At 41.3% G+C, this 20,000-nt stretch overlaps 1 protein-coding gene across 1 annotated transcript in view; it reads right to left on the bottom strand.

Moving 5' to 3' along the window:
* LOC135089446 (glutamate receptor ionotropic, kainate glr-3-like) overlaps positions 1–20,000 on the bottom strand; it is an 88,141-nt gene that overhangs the window by 40,223 nt on the left and 27,918 nt on the right. The window contains exons 5-6 of the mRNA XM_063985024.1: positions 7,907–7,983; positions 6,197–6,411 (exon numbers count right to left, since the gene is read on the bottom strand). Of these exons, the coding sequence (XP_063841094.1) occupies positions 6,197–6,411; positions 7,907–7,983 (292 nt within the window). The remainder of the gene's footprint in view (positions 1–6,196; positions 6,412–7,906; positions 7,984–20,000) is intronic.

Raw genomic sequence — 20,000 nt, 5'->3', positions numbered from 1 at the left:
TATACATTAATGACATTTCAAAATATTTTTTTCCTAATCTAGAAAAATATTATTTCCAGATGACATGATAATGTACTTGTCAGGCCCAAACCCAGATCAACTTATACATAATGCTAATGATGAACTAAGAAAAACAACTTTATGTATGGTGTCTAAGCCACAGACTCACTATCAATACAACAAAAACTTACTTCATGCTATTTTTTTTTTTTTTTTACAGTAAAACTAATTTCAAATCTTCCCCAATTATGTATAAATGACAAAATAATTTTAAGAACTGATAAAAATAAAATTTCTTGGTGTTACTTATGATGATTCATTAACTTTTAGGCATCACATAAATAACCTCACTCTAAAAAGTATCAAGACACGTCGCTTTACTTTATCAAGCAAAAGAATACATGCCACAAGAAGTACTTAAGACCATTTATTATGCCCACATATATCCACTATTAATTTATTGCAATCCAATATGGTGCACAACTTATCCAACTTATTTAATTCCTCTTAAATTACATCTCAAGAAAATAGTAAGAATAATAACCAATAGTAATTTCTTAGAACATACAAATCCTCTCTTCAAAGAAGCAAAAATGTTAAAACAAGATGACATTACTAAATTTGCTATCGCTACTTACATGTATTCAAATAAAAACAAAATACAGAACCACCTTCCATCTCATGACCACAACACCAGCAACCGTGATAACCTCAGCATTCCCCCTCATCGACTTAAAAAAATTTAAGCACACAGTTTCTTATCTAGGGCCTCGTGTATGGAACTCTGTACCTCTCCAAATTCAGGATGCACCCTCTATCACCACATTTAAAAGAAAATTTAAAAATCAGATCTTAGCTTCCTACTAATTTGAATTATTACCTCATTCTAAAGCAACAGTGTATCCAGACTCTTGTTATCATATCTGGTACACTACTTTATATTGAAATCATCAGTATGCTACTGTTATTGTATCTACTATACATATTCTAGAATATTTATCATTCCTATATTTTATTTATTATATATGTATTATTTATCATTACTATTTATTATATCATCTGTATTATCTATTATCATTATTATTCATTATATCTGTATCTATTATAACTGCTTATTCATTTATTATATTTGTTTTGTAACCATTTATTGCATATACCTTCATAAATCAAAGTATCTAATGTTGGAGATGAACTGTACAACATGTTATATCCTTGTTGCCATCTGCCACATTACCTACTTACCAATTATTACTCACCATTTTGCCTGAAAAGCTCTGCTTTAAAAAGGCTAACTACAGTCACGTTAATCCTCACTGTGTATATATGTATATACCTCCCAACTGTAACTATTAATTATTAACAAATATTCAAATGCTCAAACGTTCTCTCTCATTATTATTATTTTTTTTTTTTTTTTGTTCGTGAATAATATTTTTTAAATTTTATATCGCGTTATCTCGCTGCACACAACTATATATATATATATATATATATATATATATATATATATATATATATATATATATATATATATATATATATATATATATATATATATATATATATATATATATATATATATATGAAGATGACGGTATGGAAGTAAACCGGTATTGTCCGAATTCACTTACCCTCATTTCTACCAATAACTTTCACCACGAAAAAGCCAGTTCCTTCTGCTCCTAAAAGTCTCTAAAGCCCCTTAGGTTCTATTTTGTAAAGCCCTCATGCTTACTTTCTGTTATATTATCTGTTATATTATCTGTCGCCGGGAGGAGGCAGTAGACACCTGCCGAAACGATAATTACTCCCAGTGAGGTCTAAAGCACTGTTAAAGGGTGCTGTGAACTTACCATTAAACCCAGCTGTGACCTCACTCACCGTTTCCCTTTGTGTCTCACAACACAAGGGGGCAGTCACAGTCCTCTAAAGACAACTCTCTTCCTCCTCACAAAACTACAAGCACCTAATAACACACACAACCTTCACTCAAAAATTTTATAATCATCATGGCGACTCCTACACCAGCCTCGGAGTCCCCATCTGGGGAGGGGACCATAAATGTCCCCAGGTCGGACTGCCTTTCTGTCGACGACCCTAAGTGTCTTGACACCTCCCTCAACTTTTTCTTCATTAACTTCTGCAACATTCGCAGTCTAAGATTTAATTTACAATCTGTAGAACACCACCTCTCCTCTTCTAAACCTCATCTTCTTTTCCTCACTGAAACACAGATGTCTGAGGCAACTGACACTAGCCCCTTTTCTGTTCCCTCCTACTTTCTCTATCCTCATTTTCGATCCAAAGCTGGATGCTGCGTTTATGTGCGCAATGACTTAACCTGCTCTCGTGCCCACGCTCTTGAATCTTCCGAGTTTTCCACCATCTGGCTACGACTACAGAGTCACTCTCAAACTAAATTCATCTGTGCTGTATACCTCTCACCTAACTCCTCTGACTATAAGAAATTATTTGACTACTTAACTTCCAAAGTGGAGCACATTCTGACCTTCTTCCCTTTTGCAGAGATCTCCATTCTTGGAGACTTCAATGTTCACCACCAGCTTTGGCTTTCCTCTCCCTTCACTGACCATCCTGGTGAACTAGCCTACAACTTTGCTATCCTCCACGACCTAGAGCAATTGGTGCAACACCCTACTCGTATTCCTGACCGTCTTGGAGATACGCCCAACATTCTTGACCTTTTCCTGACCTCTAATTCTTTTGCTTATGCTGTCACCCTTTCTTCTCCGTTGGGCTCCTCCGATCACAATCTCATATCTTTATCTTGTCCCATTGCTCCAATCCCTCCTCAGGATCTCCCTAAGCGAAGGTGCCTCTGGCGTTTTACTTCTGCTAGTTGGGGGGACCTGAGGAGGTATTTTGCTAATTTTCCTTGGAATGACTACCGCTTCCGTGTCAGAGACCCGTCTTTCTGTGCTGAGCGCATAACAGAGGTGATAGTGTCTGGCATGGAGGCGTACATTCCTCACTTTTTTTCTCGTCCTAAACCTTCTAAACCTTGGTTTAACACAGCTTGTTCTCGTGCTATACATGATAGAAAGGTAGCCCACAAAAGGTACTTAAGCCTTCCATCACCAGAATCTCATGCACTTCATATTTCTGCCCGGAACCATGCCAAGTCTGTTCTCTAGCCAAAAACTCCTTCATAACAGAAAATGTCAAAACCTCTCAAGATCTAACTCCCCTCATGATTTCTGGCATCTAGCCAAAAATATCTCCAATAACTTTGCTTCTTCTTCTTTCCCTCCTCTATTTCAACCAGATGGCACCACTGCTATCACATCTATTTCTAAAGCTGAACTCTTCGCTGAAACCTTTGCTAAAAACTCTATCTCGGACGATTCTGGGCTTGTTCCTCCCTCTCCTCCACCCTCTGACAACTTCATGCAACGTATTAAAATTCTTCGCAATGATGTTTTCCATTCCCTCGCTGGCCTAAACCCTCGGAAGGCCTATGGACCTGATGGCGTCCCTCCTATTGTTCTCCGAAACTGTGCCTCCGTGCTTGCACCTTGCCTAGTCCAACTCTTTCACCTCTGTCTGTCAACATCTACCTTTCCTTCTTGCTGAAAATTTGCCTACATTCAACCTGTTCCTAAAAAGGGAGACTGTTCTAATCCCTCAAACTACCGTCCTATTGCTTTAATTTCCTGCCTATCTAAAGTTTTTGAATCTATCCTCAACAGGAAGATTCTTAAACATCTATCACTTCACAACCTTCTATCTGATCGCCAGTATGGGTTCCGTCAAGGCCGCTCTACTAGTGATCTTCTGGCTTTCCTTACTGAGTCTTGGTCATCCTGTTTTAGAGATTTTGGTGAAACTTTTGCTGTTGCCTTGGACATATCAAAAGCTTTTGATAAAGTCTGGCACAAAGCTTTGATTTCCAAACTACCCTCCACGGTTTCTATCCTTCTCTCTGTAACTTCATATCAAGTTTCCTTTCTGACCGTTCTATTGCTGCTGTGATAGACGGTCACTGTTCTTCTCCTAAATCTATTAACAGTGGTGTTCCTCAGGATTCTGTCCTGTCACCCACTCTCTTCTTATTATTCATTAATGATCTTCTAAACCAAACTTCTTGTTCTATCCACTCCTACGCTGATGATACCACCCTGCACTTTTCCACGTCTTTTCATAGACGTCCAACCCTTCAGGAGGTAAACATATCACGCAGGGAAGCCACAGAACGCTTGACTTCTGATCTTTCTAAAATTTCTGATTGGGGCAGAGCCAACTTGGTATTATTCAATGCCTCAAAAATTCAATTCCTCCATCTATCAACTCGACACAACCTTCCAGACAACTATCCCCTCTTCTTCAATGACACCCAACTGTCCCCCTCTTCTACACTGAACATCCTCGGTCTGTCCTTTACTTATAATCTGAACTGGAAACTTCACATATCATCTCTAGCTAAAACAGCTTCTATGAAGTTAGGTGTTCTGAGACGTCTCCGCCAGTTTTTCTCACCCCCCCAGCTGCTAACTCTGTACAAGGGCCTTATCCGTCCATGTATGGAGTATGCTTCACATGTCTGGGGGGGTTCCACTCATACTGCTCTTCTAGACAGGGTGGAATCAAAAGCTTTTCGTCTCATCAACTCCTCTCCTCTAACTGACTGTCTTCAGCCCCTCTCTCACCGCCGCAATGTTGCATATCTAGCTGTCTTCTACCGCTATTTTCATGCCAACTGCTCTTCTGATCTTGCTAACTGCATGCCTCCCCTCCTTCCGCGGCCTCGCTGCACAAGACTTTCTTCTTTCTCTCACCCCTATTCTGTCCACCTCTCTAACGCAAGAGTTAACCAGTATTCTCAATCATTCATCCCTTTCTCTGGTAAACTCTGGAACTCCCTGCCTTCTTCTGTATTTCCACCTTCCTATGACTTGAATTCCTTCAAGAGGGAGGTTTCAAGACACTTTTCCACCAATTTTTGACCACTGCTTTGACCCTTTTATAGGACTGGCATTTCAGTGGGCATTTTTTTTATTAGATTTTTGTTGCCCTTGGCCAGTATCCTTCCTACATAAAAAAAAAATAAATAAATAATATATATATATATATATATATATATATATATATATATATATATATATATATATATATATATATATATATATATATATATATATATATATATATATATATATATATATATATATATATATATATATTACTAACTTCATCAATTCAATTAATCTATCAAACAAAAATTATAGATAGTCTAGTCATCCTACAGTAGCCTAACGTAACCTAAACTAACCAGACTAGCCTAACCTAAACTAACATAACCTACCCTAAACTAAACTAAATTAAACTAAATTAACCAAACCTAAAACTAACATAAACCAACCTAATATACCTTAAACTGGGACATTTTTTTCGCAATGTTAAGGCTTGTGTTTTCCGCCTCTCCAATGGGGTAGATCCAAAGATCCACTATTGCGCATTCGCGCTTGGACAATTTTTGCTGCGCAGATTTTTTTTTTTTTTTTTTTTCCGATTCTGACGGATCTGCCAAATTAGTTAACGAAATAAGTCAGCATTACCCAACGCGGTGATCATGTGTGATTAATATGCAAATACACAAAGTCCATAAATTGTAATGATTTTACCTATTTATTCATTAATTTGTTATATTTATTTGATTGCATTTTTTTTCTTTTACTTATTTATCTATTTTTCAATATACAGTTTTATAATAGTGATGCACAAATAAAAGGAAAATGTATGCAGATGCTGCTTGTTAGCGAATTTATATTACACTATTTTTGCATAACATAAGTCGGTCAATGAGTCTCTTACTGTGGACTGTAGGTAAAAGGTACAGTAAAAACTGTAGGTAAAAAGCACAAACGTAGGTTGTAGATATATATGACCCTGCAGGTAATTTGAAACCATGTGACGATGAAAGGGACCTAAATGAGTTTTACTGGCAGGAAAATTAATTTCATTATAGTTCGTATGAAATGATTAAATAAATGAACAAATAATACTAATAAAAATAATAATAGTAATAATAATAATAATAATAATAATAATAATAATAATAATAATAATAATAATAATAATAATAATAATAATAAATAGAATGTAACATTAGGGAGTTGTATGTCTATCGCTAGAGTTATAAGAGGCGCCACTTGTAAGATTGTCATAATTAACTTACCAAGTAGAGCCGATGCATCATTGTGCCCTCAAGCACTAGGCATGGAATATTGGTCTCCAAAAGCTCTTCCATACTGTCAAAAGGCAAACGAAGCTTGGGAGCAATCAGCATAGCCTTCAGATTGGAGCGGTATACGATGCCAATAATCAGAGCCATTAGTAACCACACGATAGCTGCCATGCGCCCTGAGTATTTGCCCGGTTTCCATTCTATAGCTGCCGCAGTTAGTGGGTAAAGGAGTGAGTGTGGAGGACATAATATAATATTTAGGTTAAGTAAAAGAACTCATGAGGGGTTCCTCATTATTATGAATTATTTTGATATTCGTTGTTATCGCCATGACACAATACTGATACATACATTTAAGAGGTCATGGTAATGATGGGAAATTATAGTTGATTGTACTAGTGAAATACACAGGAAAAAAAAAAATATTATTATTATTATTATTATTATTATTATTATTATTATTATTATTATTATTATAATCATTTATTTATTTATTTATTATTTTTTTACGAAATTAATTCTAATTAAGGCCATAATAATTTCCGTCAGTCTTTATTTTGTAATGAAGAAAATACTTGTGCGTTTTATGCCTTTGTATTGTTGTTGTTTTTTTTTTCTGTAGGCAAGAAAGTATCACTCATATTAATTCAATTAAACTATTATAATCTGAGTTAATAGTATAATTCAATGGGTAGATCCTTAACGAAATGCTACAAGTAGAGCAACATATCAGAGTTTTATTACTGAGCCGAATTCAAATACTATCACGCGACAAAATGGATACAAGTTTTTACCCGCACACACACACACACACACACACACACACACACACACACACACACATATATATATATATATATATATATATATATATATATATATATATATATATATATATATATATATATATATATATATATATATATATATATATATATATATATATATATATATATATATATATATATATACCTCACTGTCCAAAATTCTCCTGCCCAATAGTGTTAAAGGGTCATTACCCCTATTTCAGCACCAGATATATATATATATATATATATATATATATATATATATATATATATATATATATATATATATATATATATATATATATATATATATATATATATATATATATATATATATATATATATATATATATATATATATATATATATATAGATAGATAGATAGATAGATAGATAGATAGATAGATAGATAGATAGATAGATAGATATATAGATTGATAGATATAGATATAGATATAAGAGACCTTTACGCCTTGAGAACCGGAGTAAGAAAGTCTATGGGTGACGCCGAGACCAGAGTTACAACGGAATTCGAATGGAACCTGATCTGTGCTCGTAACAACTATGGAGCCCTTTAGGTGATAACAAACAGATTTCCGGGACAGAAGCAACAATTACTTTAAGAAAATTTGAATACTAAAAGTTAGCAAACTCTTCTTACGACTTCACATGCTTCGAGAGAGAAGTATTAAAAATCACACCTAGACCACAATTACAATATATTGCTCTCATTATCAACATTATCCAATTTATTATCAACATTATCCAAATAGTGATTATCTTATTACTACAATGGTGCTAACATCGTCGTCGCGGCTGTTTTTGTTGTAATTGTTGCTCTTATTCACGTTCCTGATCCAGGTATTTTTCTTAACTTTGCTATATTACTTACACTGCCCCAGGAATGACCCGAAAGTCCAAAAGGAGATCCGTCCAGTGGTATTTTCATCATATTTCTCTAGTCGCTTGCTGGAAAGCGTTAACCCGAAAGAATGAAAGACATTAGATTCTCTCTCTCTCTCTCTCTCTCTCTCTCTCTCTCTCTCTCTCTCTCTCTCTCTCTCTATATATATATATATATATATATATACACACACACACACACACACACATATATATATATATATATATATATATATATATATATATATATATATATATATATATATATATATATATATATATATATATATATATATATATATATATATATATATATATATATATATATATATATATATATATATATATATATATATATATATATATATATATATATATATATATATATATATATTTTTTTTTTTTTTTTTTTTTTTTTTTTTTTTGTAGGAAGGATACTGGCCAAGGGCAACAAAAATCTAATAAAAAAAATGCCCACTGAAATGCCACTCCCATAAAAGGGTCAAAGCAGTGGTCAAAAATTGGTGGATAAGTGTCTTGAAACCTCCCTATTGAAGGAATTCAAGTCGTAGGAAGGTGGAAATACAGAAGCAGGCAGGGAGTTCCAGATTTTACCAGAGAAAGGGATGAATGATTGAGAATACTGGTTAACTCTTGCGTTAGAGAGGTGGACAGAATAGGGGTGAGAGAAAGAAAGTCTTGTGCAGCGAGGCCGCGGAAGGAGGGGAGGCATGCAGTTAGCAAGATCAGAAGAGCAGTTAGCATGAAAATAGCGGTAGAAGACAGCTAGATATGCAACATTGCGGCGGTGAGAGAGAGGCTGAAGACAGTCAGTTAGAGGAGAGGAGTTGATGAGACGAAAAGCTTTTGATTCCACCCTGTCTAGAAGAGCAGTATGAGTGGAACCCCCCCAGACATGTGAAGCATACTCCATACATGGACGGATAAGGCCCTTGTACAGAGTTAGCAGCTGGGGGGGGTGAGAAAAACTGGCGGAGACGTCTCAGAACACCTAACTTCATAGAAGCTGTTTTAGCTAGAGATGAGATGTGAAGTTTCCAGTTCAGATTATAAGTAAAGGACAGACCGAGGATGTTCAGTGTAGAAGAGGGGGACAGTTGAGTGTCATTGAAGAAGAGGGGATAGTTGTCTGGAAGATTGTGTCGAGTTGATAGATGGAGGAATTGAGTTTTTGAGGCATTGAACAATACCAAGTTTGCTCTGCCCCAATCAGAAATTTTAGAAAGATCAGAAGTCAGGCGTTCTGTGGCTTCCCTGCGTGATGTGTTTACCTCCTGAAGGGTTGGACGTCTATGAAAAGACGTGGAAAAGTGCAGGGTGGTATCATCAGCATAGGAGTGGATAGGACAAGAAGTTTGGTTTAGAAGATCATTAATGAATAATAAGAAGAGAGTGGGTGACAGGACAGAACCCTGAGGAACACCACTGTTAATAGATTTAGGAGAAGAACAGTGACCGTCTACCACAGCAGCAATAGAACGGTCAGAAAGGAAACTTGAGATGAAGTTACAGAGAGAAGGATAGAAACTGTAGGAGGGTAGTTTGGAAATCAAAGCTTTGTGCCAGACTCTTTTAAAGGCTTTTGATATGTCCAAAGCAACAGCAAAAGTTTCACCAAAATCTCTAAAAGAGGATGACCAAGACTCAGTAAGGAAAGCCAGAAGATCACCAGTAGAGCGGCCTTGACGGAACCCATACTGGCGATCAGATAGAAGGTTGTGAAGTGATAGATGTTTAAGAATCTTCCTGTTGAGGATAGATTCAAAAACTTTAGATAAGCAGGAAATTAAAGCAATAGGACGGTAGTTTGGGGGATTAGAGCGGTCACCCTTTTTTAGGAACAGGTTGAATGTAGGCAAACTTCCAGCAAGAAGGAAAGGTAGATGTTGACAGACAGAGCTGAAAGAGTTTGACTAGGCAAGGTGCAAGCACGGAGGCACAGTTTCGGAGAACAATAGGAGGGACCCCATCAGGTCCATAAGCCTTCCGAGGGTTTTAGGCCAGCGAGGGCATGGAAAACATCATTGCGAAGAATTTTAATAGGTGGCATGAAGTAGTCAGAGGGTGGAGGAGAGGGAGGAACAAGCCCAGAATCGTCCAAGGTAGAGTTTTTGGCAAAGGTTTGAGCAAAGAGTTCAGCTTTAGAAATAGATGTGATAACAGTGGTACCATCTGGTTGAAGTAGAGGAGGGAAAGAAAAAGAAGCAAAGTTATTGGAGATATTTTTGGCTAGATGCCAGAAATCACGAGGGGAGTTAGATCTTGAAAGGTTTTGACATTTTCCGTTAATGAAGGAGTTTTTGGCTAGTTGGAGAACAGACTTGGCATGGTTCCGGGCAGAAATATAAAGTGCATGAGATTCTGGTGATGGAAGGCTTAAGTACCTTTTGTGGGCCACCTCTCTATCATGTATAGCACGAGAACAAGCTGTGTTAAACCAAGGTTTAGAAGGTTTAGGACGAGAAAAAGAGTGAGAAATGTACACCTCCATGCCAGACACTATCACCTCTGTTATGCGCTCAGCACACAAAGACGGGTCTATGACACGGAAGCAGTAGTCATTCCAAGGAAAATCAGCAAAATACCTCCTCAGGTTAATCCAACTAGCAGAGGCAAAGCACCAGAGGCACCTTCGCTTAGGGGGATCCTGAGGAGGGATTGGAGTGATAGGACAAGATAAAGATATGAGATTGTGATCGGAGGAGCCCAACGGAGAAGAAAGGGTGAAAGCATAAGCAGAAGGATTAGAGGTCAGGAAAAGGTCAAGAATGTTGGGCGTATCTCCAAGACGGTCAGGAATACGAGTAGGGTGTTGCACCAATTGCTCTAGGTCATGGAGGATAGCAAAGTTGTAGGTTAGTTCACCAGGATGGTCAGTGAAGGGAGAGGAAAGCCAAAGCTGGTGGTGAACATTGAAGTCTCCAAGAATGGAGATCTCTGCAAAAGGGTAGATGATCAGAATGTGCGCAACTTTGGAAGTTAAGTAGTCAAAGAATTTCTTATAGTCAGAGGAGTTAGGAGAGAGGTATACAGCACAGATAAATTTAGTATGAGAGTGACTCTGTAGTTGTAGCCAGATGGTGGAAAACTCGGAAGATTAAAGAGCGTGGGCACGAGAGCAGGTTAAGTCATTGCGCACATAAACGCAGCATCCAGCTTTGGATCGAAAATGAGGATAGAGAAAGTAGGAGGGAACAGAAAAGGGGCTACTGTCAGTTGCCTCAGACACCTGAGTTTCAGTGAGGAAAAGAAGATGAGGTTTAGAAGAGGAGAGGTGGTGTTCTACAGATTGAAAATTAGATCTTAGACCGCGAATGTTGCAGAAGTTAATGAAGAAAAAGTTGAGGGGGGTGTCAAGACACTTAGGGTCGTCGACGGAAAGGCAGTCCGACCTGGGGACATTTATGGTCCCCTCCCCAGATGGGGACTCCGAGGCTGGTGTAGGAGTCGCCATGATTTTAAAATTTTTTGAGTAAAGGGTGTGTGTGTTATTAGGTGCTTGTAGTTTTGTGTAGAGGAAGAGAGTTGTCTTTAGAGGGCAGGCTGTGACTACCCCCTTGTGTTGTGAGACACAAAGGGAAACGTTCAGTGAGGTCACAGCTGAGTTTAATGATAAGTTCACAGCACCCCCTGAACAGTGCTTCATACCTAACTGAGAGTAATTATCGTTTCGGCAGGTGTCTACTGCCTCCTCCTATATATATATATATATATATATATATATATATATATATATATATATATATATATATATATATATATATATATATATATATATATATATATATATATATATATATATATATATATATATGCATTTTTTTTAGGGGGGCACCAGCCAAGGGGAACCAAAAAAAAAAAAAGCCCATTGAGGTGCCGGTCCCCATACAGAGTCGAAAGCATTAGTAAAAAATCACAGGATAAGTATCCTCAAATCTCCCTCTTGAAAAGTATTAGTCATAGGAAGTGGAAATATAGAAGCAGGCAGGATGTTCCATAGTTTACTAGAGAATGGGATGAATGATTGAGAATACTGGTTAACACATGGGAAGCCAGGGAAGCCGCAAGAGGAGGGGAGGCATGTCGTTAGCAAGATCAAAAGAGCAGTTGGCATGAAAATAGCGGTAGAAGACAGCAAGATGCAACATTGCGGGGGTGAGAAAGAGGCTGAATACAGTCAATTAGAGAAGAGGAGTTCAGAAGTCGGGCGTTCTGTGGGTTCCCTGTATGAATTGTTTATTCCTGAAGAGTTGGATATTTACGAAAACACGTGGAAAACCGCAGGGTGGTATCACCAGTGTAGGGGTGGGTAGGACGAGAAGTTTAGTTTAGATCACTGATGAATAATAGAAAGAGAGTGGGTGACAAACAGTACCCTAAGGAACACCACTGGTAATAGATTTAAGAGAACAGTGACCGTATACCACAACAGCAATAGAACGGTCAAAAAGGAAACTTGATATGAAGTTACTGAGAGAAGGATAGAAGCCGTAGGAAGGTAGTTTGGGAATCAGATTCTTGTGCCAGACTCTATTAAAAGCTTTAGATATGTCTAAAACAAAAGCAAAAGTTTCACTAAAATCTCTAAAAGAGGATGACAAAGACTCAGCAAGGAAAACCAGAAGATAAAGCGGCCTTGACGCATGTCATACTGGCGATCAGATAGAAAGTTGTTAAGTGATAGATGCTTAAAAATCTTCCTGTTCATGATAAATCCAAAACTTTAGATAGGCAGGGAATTAAAACAATAGGACGGTAGTTTGAGGGATTCGAACAGTCAGTCTTTTTAGGAACAGGCTGAATGTGGGCAAGCTTCCAGCAAGAAGGAAAGGTAGTTCTTGACAGACAGAGTTGAAAGAAATTGACGAGGGAAAGTGCAAACACAGAGGCACAGTTCTGGAGAACAACAGGGGAGGACCCCATCACAAGCTTTCCGAGGTCTTAGGCCAGCGAGATCATGGAAAACATCACTGCAAAAGATTTTACTTTGTAGCATGAAGTAATCAGAGGGTGGAGAAGAGGGAAGAACAAGCCCTGAATCATCAAAAGTAAAGACTTTAACAAAGGTTTTGAGGGAAGAGTTTAGCTTTAGAAATAGATGAGATGGCAGTGGTACCTTCAGGTTGAAAGAAAGGAGGGAAAGATGAAGAAACAAAATTATTGTTTTTGGTTAGATGCAAGAGGTCATGCTGGGAGTCGGATCTAGAAAGATTTTGATATTATGTATTAAAGAAGGAGTTTTTGGCTAGTCAAAGAACAGACTTGGCATGATTCCGGGCAGAAATATAAAGGACATGAGATTCCGGTGATGGAAGACTCAGGTACCGTTTGTGGGCTACCTCTCTATCATGTATAGTACGAAAACAGGCTGTGCTACACCAAGGTTTGGACGGTTCAGGTCGAGAGAAGAGATCAAGGAATGGACACCTCCATGCCAGACACTGTCACCTTTATTACGTGCTCAGCACACATAGACGTAGTCATTCCAAGCAAAATCAGTATAATACCTTCTCAGGTCCTTCTGCTTGGCAGAATCAAAATGCCAGAGGCACCTTCGCTTTGGGGGATCCTGATAAGAAAATGGAGCAATAGGATATTATACAAATATTAGATTGTGATCGGAGGACCCCAAAGGAAAAATTAGGGTATAATGGAGGCAGTTGTTGGAAGGGCAAGGATTTGTGGTCGTAACAAAAATTGGCGACATCGCCAGGATTGCTGTTAGCTTTGTAACCACGTGGGGAGGGGCCATTTGTTTGTTACATGTTTCGTTGTCTTTTGTTTTCCCACATTCACTTTACGCCATGGAGGGCAAGGCTGGTAGTAAATGCGACTCGCGACCTGAGTCCTGTGCCTCTACTGGAAGTGGCAGCGTAGATATGAGATTGTGATCGAAAGATCCCAAAGGAAAAATTAGGGTATAATTGAGGCAGTTGTTGGAAGGGCAAAGATTTGTGGTCGTAACAAAAATTGGCGACCTCACCAGGGTTGTTGTTAGCTTCATAACCACGTGGGTGGTGGCAGTTGTTTGTTAATTGTTTTGTTGCCTTTTGTGGTCTCACATTCAGTTTACGCTATGGAGGGCAAGGCTGGTAGTAAGGGTGACTCGTGACCTGAGTCCCGTGCGCCTATTGGAAATGGCAGGGTAGATTTAACCCAGCTCGCTGTGAAGACACCTACCCCCAAAAATGGCGTCCACGGACGTGTTAGCCCTACTCGCAGCGTTGGTGGCTACTCCCAGACAGAAGGCATATCTGAGGAAATGAGATTCAAGTTGGATATGAAGAGAATGGAGTTGGAGGATGAGAGAGAGTAAGATTTAAAAAGTCTTGAATTGAAAGGTAAGGAGAGGAAAATAAAAACAGAAGGCTAGGGAAGCTAGGAGATTTAACGCCGAGAAGGCAAAAATACTTAAGCGAAATAAAGAACTGAGGTTGCTTGAAGCCGAGAAGAAGGAAATGAGATTACTTCAGGCGGAGAAGGAAGCGAATTTGTATGAGAAGAAAGAGGCTGAGAAAATTAAGATATTTGAGTTGGAAAAGACTCGAATAGAAGTTAGTTCACCTCATGACTTGACGAGAAGAGGAGTGAAGAAGGATCATATCGAACGCCAGATGGTGAGGAGTTTGAAGTTAATACCAGAGTTTGATGAGAAGACGGCGACAGGGTGGTTCGGAAGATTTGAGAAAAAGGTAGCTGAATTTCATTGGCTTCAAGAGCGATGGGTTGGCCTTGTGGCAAATATGTTAAAGGGCAAGGCGTTGAAAGTTTATGATTGGATGGCAGTTGAGGATCTAGAAGATCACGAAGAACTTAAGACATCCTGAGGGCTTATTAGCAGCGGCCGGAGCCTTATAGGTTGTAGTTCCGCGGAAAGAAAAAGACGCCTAATAACTCTTATTTAGAATATGCTCGCCTTGGGAAACAGAAGTGATGTTGCGGGCAGTGAAGGCCCGGAAGTGAGAATTAATATTTTCTCTGGAGAGGAGATTTAAGACTATAGGTCTTAGGCAGAGACCATAGGTCTTGGCACAGAACCAGCGGTAGGTTTCGGAGGAGGAGAAAGAAACGGCCTTGTGAGCTATCTGAGTATGAAGGGCCAAGTTGTAGCCCTCATGTTTCTTGTTCCGATGTTCATTGTTTTGTTAGTCTTGTAGTAGGCATTATTTTGTGATTCATGTATTTTCCAGTTTTGAATTTAATGTAATTTGCCCCAGATAGTTGTGATGAGTTTTAATTTTTTGTCTCCTAAAATTTTCGTAAATTTTGTATACCTTCCGAAAATTTTTTGTTTATTACGGGACGTGTTACGCGCAACAATGTAAGGCGATGTAGAAAGAATAAAAAAAAGATGATGAGAAGTAAGAACGAATGAAGGAAGTAGACAGAGAGAGATGAGAAGAAAGACAGGCTGGGAACGAGAATTTGACATGTCTCTGACAGACATTTTAGCCGGCAACTCGTAGTATAGCATTTACCTGCGCAGATGTTACTTATACTCCCCACTTAATTTTCCTTACTTTCCATTGTTCATTCAATCCAAGCATTTAGTAGAAGAGATACTCTTGACGATAAAGTAATCAGTATTCATCCAGGGCCCATTTTATTCATGTGACCCAGCGCTGAGTGAGGCGAGGCGACGGCGAGGAGGAGGATCCCTCCGACCCTTCCCCTCCCCACCCGCATGAATCATATCTTAGTGACCATGGGTGAGCTAGCCGTTCTCACGCTCTAGTCACTGTCCAGTTATTACACGAGAAAGACAATCGAAGGCATGCGGTGCTGCTTGGAGGAAATTGGGAGGATTGTACAGTTAGGCCAGTTGCTTTAAGGGAAGTAAATAGTAAATAAGGGAGTAAAATAATACCAGCCGCATATCCCGGTCTATATGGATAGCATAGGAGTCTCCATAGTAGTCTGCCAGGGAGTGTATTTAATTGTAATGAATTCCATATCAGGGACGTGACTCCTCGGCTGCATGTGTGTGCCAGTCAAGCTTTGTTACAGTAAGAGGTGAAGTACCCTTCTGTTCGGTTGTGGGCACTTATCTGTATTCGTGTTTTTGTTGTGGTGGTGTGTGTTAAATATTACTATTGGCTGAAGCTCGGGCAGTGTTCAGCCACATAGGACTTAAGTGAATAGCTGTATAGTGAACTTCACTCCTTCCTCAGGCACTGACAAAGCCTGCCATCTAGGAGGCTGTAAACGATATTATTACATGGCTAGAGGCTATAACACGCTGTTGGATAGTGGATCAACGTGTTACTGAGGGCGGTAATCCAACGGAAATTTATACCTTAACCTTGTATGTGCTGTCGCTCGTTGTAATTGTCCCTCCCTAGAACAAGTCATGTGCTTTCTGTGGTAGCTCTGCTCTAGTAGAGTCAGCACCAACACAATGACTCAAGGACAAGTCTGACTCGCCCAAACCTTCGCTAACAGCGGGACAGACCTTCTGGCACTTTGTCCCCACTGCAGCATCTACACCCACTCTGCACTCCACTCACGTTGGCCCAGTCTTATTACAATCGGCCCTAGGAGTTACAGAGGGCATAGGCGCCCGGCACTGGGGCGCTCGCCTCGCCTTAGAGTGGGCAACAACACTATTACTCCTCCACTGCCTCCTCCGAAACCCTGTCCTTAGACAGAAGGCTCACCCAGACATCCGACTCCAGCAGGTAATCCGCTAGCGCCACCCGCGCCTCTGCTGCCACTAGCGGGCACACGACTCTCATCTCCGCCGTAGCGAAGCTTTCTACGGCGCCGATTCCCCGGCACCAGACAGGCTTATCTGAGGCAACTCGCCTCCCAGTAACATACCTGCACAGTGACTGTTGTGCTGCTGTGTCTCTCAAAACAGTGATGGGTTACTCAACCCCAGCAATCTCAACAGTGCCCTTACACAAAAATGGACGGCATCAGTCCAGACCAGACCTCACGGGGGACGGAGAGCCATCAACAGACGAGATGTCAACTACTCCTGTTTTTTTCTCCCCACACAATCAAATACTGGCTGGACCTCATCACTCTCCTGGTCTCGACCATAAGACGCAATTAAAACTGCCGGTTTCTGGGAAAATTTAGGAGCCATAGCTGTCACTAATTTAGGACAGCTAAATTTGAAGTGCCTCGTATTCTTACAATTATGGCACATAGGCTGCATACTGCACCTGTTAGTGTTATGCACCATGCTCCCAGTTTGTCTCCGTCGAGGGGTGTGTGGAGACATTACCAATGGGACTTATTCTGTCAGACTTGTTACCAACACCACTACTGTAGTATGAATTTTCTGACAACCTGGCGCCTGCCGCGCCTCCAGACAAGCTGTCACCGACCCCGCAAGACGTCTCACTCAGTCAACTAGACAATGGTCGGTGAGCCAGCACATGGTCAACTGCCCACGTAGCTGCTTCCTAAAGGCTTTTCCCGGAACAGTGGCACAATCTCCTTCTCTGTCACATTAACAGACTGCACCATTACCATGAGCTCCTTTAACTCACGGAAGGAGGTGATACGTTTGCTAGCTATCCACTTTTCAAATACTTCCTCAAGGTAGCGAGCATAATCGAGATATGAGTCAATAGGCTTTCTCTTAGCCCTTCTAAACTGTTGTCTGTAAGCCTCTAGCCTCAGGCCATAGGCTTTCAGGATATCAACCTTAAACTCCTCATAAACTTCAAAATCTTTCACTGACATCCTGATATAGACTTCTAATGCTTTGTTTTTCAACATATTAGCAAGAATGCCAACCCAGCGTTCCTCAAGCCAATCAAATTCGGCTGCCTTCTCAAATCTCCTGAACCACTCTGTCACCTTTTCATCAAACTCAGGTATCAGCATAAAATATCTCATCATCTGGCTTTCTACTGTATCTTCCTTCACTCCTCTCCGCAGACCATGAGATGAATTAATTAATCTCTGAGTTTTTTTTTTTTTTTTCAATTAAAATATTATGTTTTTCTCAGCCTCCTCCCTCTCATACATTCTCGCCTTCTCAGGAGAGTCCTAAAGACTCTTGGCTTCCCTAGCCTCCGCCGCCTTCATCTTTTTTTTCTGTTTTGATTTTCATTCTTATCATCTCCAGCTTAAATCTTAACTCCTCAGACATCCCTTCTGTCTGGGAGAATCCACTAATCCTATGGGTAGGACTAGCACAGCCATGTACACTATTTACGGTGTCTGCATACCGAACTGTAGCAGATCTACACTGTCACTTCAAGCAGAGACGGGATTCTGGTCGCAATCCACTCCTGCTACTAGTGTTTCCTTCCATGGTGTAGGGCAGGCCGAGTACAGGCACACAAAAGATTAACAAACAAATGACATTCAACTGTCTCCCTCACGTAGCTACAAAGCTTCCGGCAATCCTGACAAGGTCTGTTACAATCGAGGTTTAGCCTCCTTCATAACTGCCACATACATTTGGGTCATGTGGGGGTGTGTGGCAACACTCAACTTCCAGCCGTATCACGGCGCGTGGGAGCTAGTGTTTACTCAGCCGGGACAGAGATAGGTTGTCCCGTACCCTCTCTGTACATGGATACTTGCCTTCAGTAAACCTCGCCACGCTTCTCCTGCCTTTCCTTACTCCAGCCCCGACATGGCGCAGTTTCTTCAGGGGTTAATGGAGGAAGGCATGGGTGGCGTACAGACGCCCACGGGAGCCGTTAGCCCAGCAGACGCAGCCATGTGGTCTTCGGCGCCGTCATACCGCGCCGTGCGGCGCACACAAAGCCGTGACCTCACACCAGCCACCGGGCAGCAGCTTTGGCCAGCAAACTTGCAGCGGCGAACACCACCTCCTCCACCCGGACCAGGGGGAGCGACCGCGGGCATGTCGCCAGCTGCGTTTGAGACGTGGGCTACCAGCGTTGAAGACTACGGCAGCATCTGCGGCTGGGTGCCACCGATGGCAGCACCCGATGTGCGCCTCCTTTGCAACACAGAGGTGCAGCAGCGCATCGACGCGCGCCTGGGCAAGCACGAATTTAGGCAGCTCTCAACCACGGATGCAATTGACATAGTAAGAAGCGTAGTGATTGGCCCACGCTGTGTAATTGGAGCGTGGGCAGAGTTCTTCTCACTGGTACAAGCACCGAGTGACAGCGTGTGTGCGTACATCTCTCAGTGCCGCGCCAAAGCAAACGAGTGCGGCTTCCGGTGTCCCGAGTGCCAGTGTCCCTTGGATGAGTACATGCTCAGCAAGAAAATAGTGATGGGGCTACGTGACCGCAGCATGAAAGCGGAGGTGCTGCGAGGCCTCCCACGCCTCGAGTCATTCAGTACCTGAAGGACGACACCAACTGTGCGGCAGATGCCTTGTCGCGCTACCCGATCCTGTCAGGTGAACCAGAAAGGTCGGACGAAGACGAGGAAGAGCTGGTATGCGCAGCCATGACGGCAGCTACAGTCGCAGCAGCTGAAGATGAGATGGGGCATGTCGTAGACCTTCGTCAAGTGGAAGAAGAAGCCGAACAGGACGAGGAGTACCGCCTCTTGAGGGAATGTGTGGCCAATGACGGGTGGGCTGAGCGCAAGGACTGGGAGCCGCCTGCCCTCCGCCCGTACTTCAGGATGCGGCGCCACCTGTCCTCCCAAGGGAGCGTGGTCCTGTACACCTGTGACGAGAAACACCCGCGACTAGTCGTGCCTGCAGCCCTCAGGCGCACAGTCCTGGCCAACCTGCACGCGGGGCACCAGGGCAGGGACTCCATGCTACGCAGGGCGAGGCAGTCAGTCTACTGGCCAGGGATTGACGCGGAGGTGGAGCAGAAGAGGCGCCAATGTGCAGTATGCGACACGCACGCCCCCTCCAGCCCCGCAGAGAGCCTGATGCCCACCCCACCCCCGCAATATCCATTCCAACAAGTAGTGGCAGACTTATTTCAACTGGATGGCCACACCTATATCGCCTTTGCCGACAGGCTCTCGGGATGGCTCGAGGTAGAGCACCTGTCAGGCGATGCCACCAGCGCACGCCTGATAGCAATCTTTCGACGGTGGTTCAGGGGCTTTGGCATCCCAGAGGAGCTGTCGTGTGACGGAGGAACAAACCTTACTAG

Source organism: Scylla paramamosain, chromosome 33, assembly GCF_035594125.1.
Source record: "Scylla paramamosain isolate STU-SP2022 chromosome 33, ASM3559412v1, whole genome shotgun sequence".
Classification (NCBI taxonomy): Eukaryota; Metazoa; Arthropoda; class Malacostraca; order Decapoda; family Portunidae; genus Scylla; species Scylla paramamosain.
This window is presented reverse-complemented; position numbering and strand designations above follow the sequence as displayed.